This window comes from Saccopteryx leptura, chromosome 2 (assembly GCF_036850995.1).
Source record: "Saccopteryx leptura isolate mSacLep1 chromosome 2, mSacLep1_pri_phased_curated, whole genome shotgun sequence".
Lineage (NCBI taxonomy): Eukaryota > Metazoa > Chordata > Mammalia > Chiroptera > Emballonuridae > Saccopteryx > Saccopteryx leptura.
Window position 1 is genome coordinate 250,684,790 of NC_089504.1, and position 11,442 is coordinate 250,696,231.

Genomic DNA, 11,442 nt, shown 5'->3' on the forward strand with positions numbered 1-11,442 from the left:
TCTTGAACTTTTTTTTTGCAATGTTATCCTTTTAAGACCTATCTGATCCTGTGATATAGATGGACTTTACTCCTTTTAAATGGTGTACAGCAATCCATAGTATAGATATAACATATTTCACTTATACACTTCCCTACTGGACATTTATGTGTCATTTATTATGATGTCACAGTAAGCATTGTGACCCCAGTCTCCTTGTGCATGTGCGTGAGTGTAACTCCAGGGTATCTACCTAGAAATAAACATGTGGGGACTTCAGCTCTGGACATTGATGTTTTATTATTAGTTTCTGCTCTCCCAGAGACCAAACCAGTTTACACTCCCACCAGCAGCACGCGGATCTGCTGGGTATTTTCCAGGGTCCTCTGGGGCACTGGCACGGAGTTGTCAGCAGGCAGATTCGCAGACGTGTTGTGCCCAGTTCGCGTCACTCGGGCTCACAAACGACTTGCCTGCAAGTGCATTCAGGAACAGTCTCAGTCCTAGGTCATTTATTTGGGTTTTCCAGCTCCGGGAAGTCCCCATGGACCTTCCCCAAGGACCATGACTGCGCTGGGGGGCTCCTGGCTGCCTGCTCCTGCTGCCACTCGTGGTTGCTTGCTTGGGGAGGGGACCAAGTCATCACACTGTGGTTGTCCCTACAAATGCCCAAAACTGGCCTTCTACCTGGGAGATGGGAGTACTGGAGTCAGCCCACTTTGCTGAAAGTGAGCTAGCGGGCATTTCATCTCCTGAGGTGGGCATCCCAGGGGCAAATGCCTCCTGAGGCCACCGCACGGCTCTTGCGTGGGCTTGGCAGCCTGTTCTCAAGAGTCTGAACTTAAATGCTCATGGGCTGCACCCAAATTTGCTACTATTGTAGGACGAGCTGCCAAGGTTGAACACACACCCATTCATTACCCACTTTGCAGGAAACGAAACCCTGTTGACCACTTACTTTTCACCCCCAACAAGGCCCCGATAGAGACCCAGGGGCGGGGACCGGGGAGCCGCAACCCCTGCCTCGGCGCGGGCAGCAGGGGCTGCCTTGTGCGTGTCTGTGAGGGAGGGAGGCTCACGGGCTTTGTGTGGGACGCACCCCCGCGTTTCCCGCCCAAAGGGTGGGGGCCAGCCCCACCCGGCTCTGTGACCACAGCAGCAGCAGGGCGCGCCGCCTGCCGTCAGCGCATGCACGCGGGGGAACCCAGCCTTGGGGAGGACGCACGTGGCCGGGAGATCCGCCGTGCGTGCGTGCGCGCCCGCGCGCTCGTCCCGCCTCCCGCTCCCGTCGCACCGCCCATCTTCTCTTCCGCACCCGCAGACGGGTGCGACCCGCGGCGTACGTGCGCGCGCGCGCCAGGCCACGTGGGAGCGGCGCGGCGCCGTTGCCCCGCCTTCCTCGGCGCGCGCTGGCGTCGGCTGCGTCTCCGGGCATTTGAATTGCGCTTCCGCCATCTTTCCAGCTCTTAGGTAGACGGGGCCCGGAGACGCTTCTGGAAGGTATCCGTGGCCGCCGGGCGGGCCGGGGGCCAAGGACGAGGGCCAAGGACGGGGAGCGGGGCCGGGGCGTCGTGGCGGCGGACCGGGCCAGGCGGCGGCCGTCAGCGGGCGGTTACTCCGGGCCCAGGCGGCAGGCGGGCGCAGGGTGTCGTCCCAGCCGGCGGCTGAGGCCGTGGGGCCGGAGTCCCGGCGCGGGGGGCCGGGCCGGGCGGCGGGGACGGGCTGGAAAGGCGGTAGTGCAGTCCCGGCCCGGCCGCGTGACCAGGCGCTTTTCGCGGGCCGGTCTCCGAGCGGCTCCTCCGGCGGGCGCGCGGCCAGCCCGGCGCTGAATGAGCGGGCGGGGACCCGCCGCCATTGCGCGCCCGCGTGCCGCCGCCGCCCTGTCCGGCCTGCCCGCGTGGGCGCGGGGCGCCGCCTTTGTGGGCGCACGTGGGCCGCCAGCCCGCCATGTGCGCGGGGCCTGATCGCGTCTCCCTTGCTTTGCAGCCACATCGCCATGGCCGCCCAAGGAGAGCCCCAGGTCCAGTTCAAAGTATGTCGTCCTCGGAGCTGCGCCGTGGGCGGCAGGCGCCCGGGTCCGAGGGGCGGGAGGGAGAGTGGCACGTCCCCATCGCCTGCCTGCCTTGCCCGGGGTCCCTCTCGCGCCGCGGGCGCCTGTGTGTCCCCGTCAAACGGACAGGGGGACCCTGCGGCCCTTTGTTGAACGGGTCCCGGAGGCTTTAACCGCTCCGTCATCCTGGGATCCGGGTGGGGCACGTGTTGGGGGAGTTGGTTGAAAAAACTTGGTTTCCCAACAACAGCTCGTTTTGGTGGGTGATGGTGGGACCGGGAAGACGACCTTCGTGAAACGCCACCTGACCGGGGAGTTCGAGAAGAAGTATGTCGGTACGTCGGCGGGGAGGCCGCTGTGGGTGGAGGGGGCGTGCGCCGCGGGGAGCCCCTTCCCCTCCGCTAACGCGGGGTGCTTCTCGTTTCAGCCACCCTGGGCGTGGAGGTCCATCCCCTCGTGTTCCACACCAACAGAGGGCCCATCAAGTTCAACGTGTGGGACACGGCGGGCCAGGAGAAGTTCGGTGGGCTGAGGGACGGCTACTACATCCAAGGTAGGCGTCCGCGGGGCAGCCGCAGGTTCTGGGAGGGAGTGTGTGTGTGGGTGGGGAGGTGGTTCAGTCTCCATGGTTCCACTGGCCAGCAGGTCTGGTCCCCTGAGCACAGCCGAGTTCTGTCACTGGGTCACGTGCGGTGAACTGGTTTATAATCACTTAAGAGCAGGAGTCAAGAAGGGGAGCTTGTTACCACATCCTCGGCATTTGGAAATTTATTAGTCTGGTGCTGACCAGTGGTGATTTTTTGTCCACTCCCTTAGAAAGGTGTAGCATGTATCAGAGGAGTTAGGTTTAGGGTCTCTCGGAAATGTGTAAGACCAGCTGATTTCTTTTCAATTGCACTAAAGTTTTCAGAATAGCTTTTTCAAAATACTTTTTTTTAAATTGTAAAAGAAATAAATGTTCACTGTCCCAAAGAGAAAGGTGAATAGAGAAAGTACTCATTTCCTGGAATCCCACACTCTTGGCAAAGAATTGTTTGGACTCCTTTCTGCCTGTTAGCTTCCTTTGTGTACATACAAATGTTTAAGCTAAGAAATTCTTGTGCTGTACATACTTTATTACTGCACTAAGGCTATTTTTGTAGGTCAGTGTATATATAGACTGACCTGGCTTGTTAAAAAAAACGCATAAAATGATCTAGTGTGTTAAGCCATTTAAAGGCTTTTTTAAAAATAGATTTCTAGACCCTTGTAGTACAGAGGTGAGTTCTCTGGAATGCTGATTTATCATTAATCTACTTTGAGTACTTTTGGGGGGATGAGGCAAAACTAATGAAATATATATAGAGAGAGATTTGTCTCTGTAAAGCTGGTCTTTTATGCTTTTGTATAAAATAAACAGGAATTATAAACAATACTGTATTAATAATGATTTAAGATCCTTAAACTTGGAAGAGACCTTGAAATTGAGACACCTAGACAACCTAGAGTTTGGCCTGAGACTATGAGTTCGAGTTCATAGTTCTTAGTATTTCTCATCCTTGTACTCGATTCCTAGGAATGTACTGATTACTGTAAATCCATCTTTCAGCCCAGTGTGCCATTATAATGTTTGATGTAACTTCAAGAGTTACTTACAAGAATGTGCCTAACTGGCATAGAGATCTGGTGCGAGTGTGTGAAAACATCCCCATCGTGTTGTGTGGCAACAAAGTGGACATTAAAGACAGGAAAGTTAAGGCCAAATCAATTGTTTTCCACCGAAAGAAGAATCTTCAGGTTTGTTACTTAAAACTTACTGAATTTATGACCCTTAAATGAAATTACAATGTCAATTTGTTAAAGTGACTCATAAATGTGTGTGGACTGAAAAAATTTTGTCTAATTTTAGATTGAAACGCCCCTTATAATAATCTTTTAAATTTAATTTTACTTCCCTTCATAACAGTACTATGACATTTCTGCCAAAAGTAACTACAACTTTGAAAAGCCCTTCCTCTGGCTTGCTAGAAAACTAATCGGAGACCCTAACTTGGAGTTTGTCGCCATGCCTGCCCTCGCCCCTCCAGAGGTTGTCATGGACCCAGCCTTGGCAGCGCAGTACGAGCACGATCTAGAGGTACGGGTCTATCTGGCCGGGGCGCTGTTAGAGGGGCAATTCCTGCCGGCTCTGGTCAGGAGTGTCACCATCTTGCATCTCTGTCCAGGTTGCTCAGACCACCGCTCTCCCGGACGAGGACGACGACCTGTGAGCAGGGAAGCTGGAGCCCAGCGTCAGAAGTCTAGTTTTATAGGCAACTGTCCTGTGATGTCAGTGGTGCAGCGTGTTTGCCACTTTATTATCTAGCTAAGCAGAACCTGTGCTTGATCTTGGGATGCTGAGAGATGAATGGGCTTCAGAGTGAATGTGGCAGTTAAAAAATACCTTCGTTTTCTGGACCTGCATATTTAGTTGTTTGGAGCACAGTTGTTTCCTTATTGAGTTTCAACCATAAGACTGCTGCAGTAGCATCACAATATTCCGTGGTCAAACCTTGTTTGTTAATGTCATTCCCAATCCTTTCGTTTAGAATCAGAATAAAGTTGTATTTCAAGTATCTCAGCAAGTGAACTCATCCCTTGTTTAATGAGCATTTTAAAACTACTAACAAGGAAAATTGTGCTGCTCCTATTTAGATTGCCTTTACTATTATCAGTTAAGTTGAAGTGATCAGTTTTTCCTGTCTTCATTTGTTGTACATTTGAAGCATTTCACACAAGTGAAATGACAGATCAATATTTTATTGGTAAGTTAAGAGGTGTAAATATTGTCAATGCAGTTAAGCTAAAGTAACATCTACCCACCTGCCTTCTGGACAGGTATAGTCTAGGGAAGAGCTTGTTCAAGGTTTACACAGCCTGCCAGAATGAAAGAGGTATGTGGCTAGGCATTTCAAATAGATGTTTTAAGAACTATAGTTGCTTTTATTTTATGGCAAAAGTAGCTGTGTGCTAGTCTAGAGCTTTCCGAAGTCAGGTGAAACCATGCAGATGAGCAGTGGCCTGCGGAAAGGCCCAACTGTTAAAAATGAATATGAACTGCATTTCTTTGCTTTTTGTTTAATGTTAGATGTTAGTGTAAAGTTGATAGTCTTAAGAAAATGTTCCGTATTTACATGCTGCTTTCAAGTCTCCCCAAGCTTTAAATTAAAGATGCCAAAAAAATGAGGATTTACGATAGCCGCACCGCAGCATTAATGATTTTTTTTGAGTGATTTTAGTGAGCGGTCAAGGGCAGAGGCATAACCAGGAACTGCTATTACAGAGAAGTGGGTCTTGCTCTTCAGTGATCTTGTGTACGGTTTCTACAGGTAAAAACGAGTTGGTTCTGCCTGGCCTGAGTTGGAGCCCAGTGTCACTGCATTGTAGTTGAGGATTCTTGAAAAGATGAGCTATTCTGCTCATGTAAGTACTGCTGGCTTTCAGTTGACCAAAGTTTTTTAGCCGTCCAGTTTTCTGTAAAGGATGACTTCCTTCCCCAAAAAGAAGGTAGGAAAGGATCTCTTAAATATGTGGTAAAATAATATACCAGGATAGCACTGATTAAATTTTGATTAAAGTTGAGTTAAACATCGTAAGGTTCACTTAGATTTGAATGCATATATGCTGTGCTCTATTCAATTCAGAACCAGGTGTTAACAGTCTGAGAAGGTGTGAGACGTTCCCAAAGTTAGAATGAAACCTTTATTTAAGATAATTTAATGTAAGGGATATGTGTGTGCGTGCGTGTGTAGATTGAAAGTGTGACAGATCCTCTGAATCTTAAATGTAACCATGAAATTTTGGAAGCTGTGTACTATAGGGTGGGAGAGAACTTACAAGTCAATTGGAAGAAAAGATTGCTGCAAAATATAGTGCTTCTACTTTCTCAGATTTTCAATCTCTAGTATTTACAAAATATTAAATAGCACAGATTATTGTGTTGGTGGGGAGAGTTCTATCCAGTTTGAAAATGGGTGAAATTTGCCACTCGATATTTTGAAATATGGTATCTAATGGGGGAGGCCTGGGGTTGAAAACCTCATGTATGGATACCGTTTGGTTACTGTGAACTAGTCATAATGTGTTGGAGCAAACGAGTAAGACTAGCATAGCTAACTTTGCAGCAATGGTTTTCATGTAGTAGATAGAGGTCTTTTGTTTGCTGAAACACTTCATAAAGCAGAATTTGATGCTAGGGAGCACTGGTAAGTTCCAGCAAGGGTGAAATGTTTCTGAAAAGTGGTTTCTTCATGTGTGTGACCAGTATTTTTAAAAAGCATATAGAATGGTTTCTTGGGTCTGTCGATCTCAAACTAAGTGAAGAGCAGAGGTTTAAAAAAAATAATAAAAAGGACCAGTTTCCTGAGGATTTTTGATTCTTTGTAAGACATGACTCTTAGGAAATTAGGTGTTGAGTAAATGGGGTGAAAGTTAAATTGGTTTGATTCGTGCGTGTGGGACAAACCTACCTCCTGTTTTGATGATACCTTTGGCCACATTGGGGCAGCGGGTGTCATGCTGGCCGGTGTAACATGGCATCCTGAAATCTGCACATGCATCAGGCAGGCACTGTGCTAGCAACATCCTCTCAGCCCTCCCCACACCTCTTACCCTTCACACTGGCAGGTAATTGGGGAGGGAAAGGGTTTTCCAGGCCCTAGAATGCCGTCAGGGCATTCAGAAGGTGGGTCTGACCATGCCTTCGCCGCCCCATGTTGACCAGGCCCTGCAGCAGTGGACCCTATCCTTGGTCACTCCCACCCTGCAGCCTTGGTGTGTCTTGTTTCTTTTCTCAACTAAGAGGTTATTTAGGCAAGTCACAGAGGTGGTAGCTGTGGGGCAGCCGGGCTGCATGGGGTTAGGAGGTGAGTCACAGGCAGGAGGGTCCGTGGGGCTGAGGGGAGTGCACGCAGAGGGTCAGAGTGGGCAGGTTTCAGCACTGCGTCCTTCCCTGGGTCCTGCTGCTGCGTGCCCCAGTGCACCCAGCCCTGGCCAGCCTATTGGCTGGGTCGGGCACTGTGGACTTATGCAACTCCTCAGCCTGCTGTTTTACCCATTTATTCCAGCCTGTCTCCATCAGGCGTGGGGAGTGGTCAGGAAACAGGCAGGTGTGGCTCACCGAGTTAAATGGTGCTGTCCGTACATTGGGTCTCTGACACCTTGGCCAGTGCAGATGGAAGAGGCACCTGGAGTTTTCTTGGTTTTCAGTCCCTGCCTTCAAGAGGGAAATGCAACCCTTCCATGTGAATGGTGCACTTAGGATGGGGACATTGAGCTGTGCCCTCAGGGTGGTGGCAATGGCCCGGGGCTTGGCTACAAAGCTTTTATCCCCATGGGCAGTGTTATATAACAGCAGAAGTGAGTGGTGACTAGGGTGGGATGTAGGTGATCTTAATGCATGATGGGCACTCAGCCCTTTGGGGCAGCCTGGGGCGAGTCTGAAGGTGTGTGACGAGAGCCTGAGGCAAAGGGTCAAGCAAGTGGGGGTACCTGGTGAGGGTTTCCTGAAGCCCATTTACAGAATTGGGGCTCAATGCAGCGGGAGCCACGGAAGAGTCAGAGGGCATGTCCAGGGCGCTAGAACAGTCTCGCCTTAGCCCCCTCAAGTCCATTCACGCTGCAACGCTCTAGAAAAGGGAGGAGGACACCGTGGTCCCAACAATCTCCTTCCAACAAATGTCCCGGGGAAACTCCATGGAGTGAGCGTCTGCTATGAAGGCCAGGCCCACCTCTTCACAGCCACTGACAGCCCCCACTTGCATTCAGGCGGCGCCAACAAGTGACTGTTGTGTTGACTGTACAGTGTGCTGTTGTGATGAAATGACCACCATCCAGCTACTCGGCGTGTTCATGAACCCTGTCATTTGTGTGTGTAGCAAGAACATCTAAGATCATTCTCTTAGCAATTTCTAATGCTCTACAGAAATCCCCCTGCCCACAGTCTCAGTCACCCACGCCTGGCTGGTCGTCATGACTCAGTGATCCTCCTGACATCCCCTAACTGCGTCCCAACACCTGCATTGCTCACCTCATGTGTCTCAGGAAGGGTGAGTGAAGGGACCACACACACATAATACTACAGTTACTTTGTTGTCCTTTATTAATCACCTCCTGGGCCCAATTTGTAAGTGAAACTTATGAAGTATAGAGAGAGACATACGCCTAGGCGTGGGTGCTATAGTGGTTTCAGGCAGCAACGGGTAGTGGAGCAGGTCCCCTGCTATAAAGGGATTGCTAGGGTACTCCCTGGAGTCACGGTGTTGTCCCTCAGCCTTCCACCCCCCTTTACCCTGCACAGCAAACTGAACCCTCGACCCACATCTCCCCCCTCTCCTCTCCCCCCATCCCCTGGCAGCCCTCCTTCCTGTCCTCTCCCATGAATTCTATTTATTTTCGATCCCATGTACAATCATTGCCCCACACTCTGTTTCTGTGCCTGGTTTATTTCACTCAGTGTAATGTCCTCAAAGTTCATCATGTTGTAAATTGGTGTTTTTTTCAACAGCCAGTCTGCAGACCGGTGCCGGCCCGCCAGAAATTCCTTGAGTCCATCATCACCGGGTCTACTATCTTCATACAATACTGGGGTGGTTAACTCCCGCGGACGAGTGGTTGAAAACTGCTGTAGATGACAGGCTTTCCCTTTTTAAGGCTGATTAATACTCCGCTGTGGACTTACCTCATTTTCCTTATTCATTCCCCTGTCGTGGACACAGGTTGGATACCTTATCTTGGCTGTTGTAATTAAGTCAGCTGCTGAGGTGAGGGGTAAGAACATCAAGGAGCTTACCCATGTAGCGAGAACAGGCAGTATTTCCACTTAAAGTTACTGCTTTATGAATTCAACACCCAAAGAGTTTACAGACAGAAATCTCAGGGGAGATGGTGCTGGCAAGCCTCCAGGCATGAGATCTAAGAAACCAGCCTGTGAAGAGGACGTGGAGGCCAGCCTACTGAGTGGACCAGTGGGCAGCTGGGGCGAATCACATTGGCTCTGCTTTCTTTCCTCCCTGATATCTCTGACCACCTCCCCCCCAAGTGAAAAAAGTTAATGTACTCTACGTATTAAAAGTTGAGGGATTTGAGCCCTAAAACAGTTTGACATTTTTGTCGTATAACTTCCCTAATCCAGAAAATGCGGGTAGGCTCTTAAACTACCTACCCTGACCTTTTCCTCTCTGTTCCCGGTGGCCTTTCCTGTGTGCAGTACTGTCAGCAATAGCTTGGTCGCCCAGAGCATGGCCGGGCCATCACGCTTTCCACGGGTTTTTCTGTGTCGTCTCTACACCCTGCTGACCCCGGTGGGCCTAGCTCTTCGGAGGACATGCATCTCCAGCTGCTCAGACCTCATCTTTCCCTGCATGTGCACTCCCAATGGCCCCATTTTAAGATTCTAACTTGAAGGTGTGCCTTGCTTTGTCTCCTAATCCTAGATGGAAAACCAAAATGGTTTTAAAAGACTGCCCGTGTGTGTATGGCTTTCTTGTGCTGTGCATCTTCAGACTGGGGTGCCCCCCCCCCCCCCCACCGCTTCTCCAAGGATTTGTATTGTGAGGCTTCAGCTTGGAGCTCAGGAAATACTGACTGGTGACGTTGGGTTTGGAGTGAGAGGGAGAAACAAAGAAAATGGCCCTGAAAAATGGAAAGCTTCAAGTGCAAAAATAAAAAATGCTCATACTGGCCCAGGTCCCAGAAGGTTCGAATACTCCGAGGGGACATTAACCAAAGGGCGCTGACTGGTTTCTGTGGTTTGCCGTTTAACCAGTTAGGGCACATTTACCTATCACTCCATTAACAGTTGCTGGTTATGAATCAGTCATGAGGGTGAGATACCACCGGGACAGACTGAAGAGGGGTTACTGAAGTGTGACCAACAGCACGTGGATAAATTTCCAAGCTGGGGACGGGGGCACCGTCGTGCATGCCCCCTCTCAGAAGAAAGGGTGTGAGAGGTGACCTGAGAGCACAGCTGCACCTTCTCTGCAATGCTTATGTCTGTAGAAATGTCTGGCGCAGCACACACTTCATCCTCAGAGGGCCCCTGATGGACTTGAGTATCTTTATGATGGGTCATTCAACAGCCACACTTCCCAGAAAGATGGACATTTCTCTCTCCGTTGAAACTAAGAGTTACTCTCCAATGGGGGGAGCAGGTGTGTGTTTCCAAAACAAAGTCTTACGCTCTGACAACTGTAAATAGAAGGTGGTGATTTGGGAGGGAGTGGGATGTGGGGAGGGTGGTCCCTCGTGCGGTCTGCGAACGCAATTGAGTTGTATTTGAACCAGATAGACAAAACCTCTGGACGATGTCCGGTGTCACAAGCGCCTATCTGGACATGTACATGTGATCCCAACTCAAATGGCTGTTCACATGGCTCCAGCTACGTCTTTCCTCTGCTTCGTCCATGGAAACGTCGCCTTTCCCCTTTGGGACCTTCATGTTTTCTATCCTGTTGGCTGGAGACGTTATTGAATGGCTGGGTCCTCCTTAAGGTTCCCATCAGCACAGAGGCACCTATTGGTACCCTTTCTAGTGGTGCCACTGCGTGCCCCAGGCGTTCGTCTGCCTTCCTGATGCCGATCCCTGGTGGCTGGACCACGGGAGAGCACGGGGATGGTGCACCCGTCTGACCGCGTCTGCATCCTGGGAGTGAGCCGTGGCACCGAGGTCAGTCGGCTTGTTGCGAAATGTTGGAAAAAAGCATTTTGTTGGACTGTGAAATCACTGTTGTGTTTATTTCACGGTGGCCCACACAGTGGCAATTTCATATGATTGAGCCTAGAAGTTGGACACCTTCCTGGCTGTTTAAGCAGTTCTCAGGAATGTTCTCACACAGAACGGGGTTCTTCCCTCCGCCCACACAGGTGTATTATTCTGCCGAAGCTGCCTCTCTTTCCTCCCCCAATTGCTGACCCTTTTTTTTCCCTTTTTTTCCTGCCAACTTTCCATTTTTAGCCTGGCTAATGCCAGCCAGTGATTTAGGGGGAGAGCAGTCAAACGATTTGCATGAATACATGAAAATGTTGATACCACCTCCTTCATACCAGAAGTATGGGCTTTAAAAAAAAAAGCCCTGGCCAGCTGGCTCAGTGGTAGAATGGCAGCCCAGTGTGTGGAAGTCCCAGGTTATAATTCCAGCCAGGGCACACAGGAGAAGCGCCCATCTCCCCCTCTCCTTCCTCTCTGTCTCTCTTCCTCTCCCGCAGCCAAGGCTCCACTGGAGCAAAGTTGGCCCGTACACTGAGGATGGCTCCATGGCCTCTGCCTCAGGCGCTAGAATGGCTCCAGTTGCCGCAACACAACGCCCCAGATGGGCAGAGCATTGCTCCCTGGTGGGCATGCTGAGTGGATCCTGGTCGTGTGCATGTGGGAGTCTGTCAGACTGCCTCCCCAC

General features: G+C 50.6%; 1 protein-coding gene across 1 annotated transcript; it reads left to right on the forward strand.

Annotated features, from left to right (window-relative positions):
• The first annotated feature begins 1,368 nt into the window (after positions 1 to 1,368).
• On the forward strand, positions 1,369 to 4,623 carry RAN (RAN, member RAS oncogene family). The gene is made up of 7 exons (XM_066371209.1): positions 1,369 to 1,479; positions 1,966 to 2,011; positions 2,280 to 2,364; positions 2,457 to 2,582; positions 3,618 to 3,805; positions 3,975 to 4,145; positions 4,234 to 4,623. Exons 2-7 carry the CDS (start codon positions 1,976 to 1,978, stop codon positions 4,276 to 4,278), a joined length of 651 nt encoding a protein of 216 aa, XP_066227306.1. The 5' UTR covers positions 1,369 to 1,479; positions 1,966 to 1,975; the 3' UTR covers positions 4,279 to 4,623.
• The last annotated feature ends 6,819 nt before the right edge of the window (positions 4,624 to 11,442 follow it).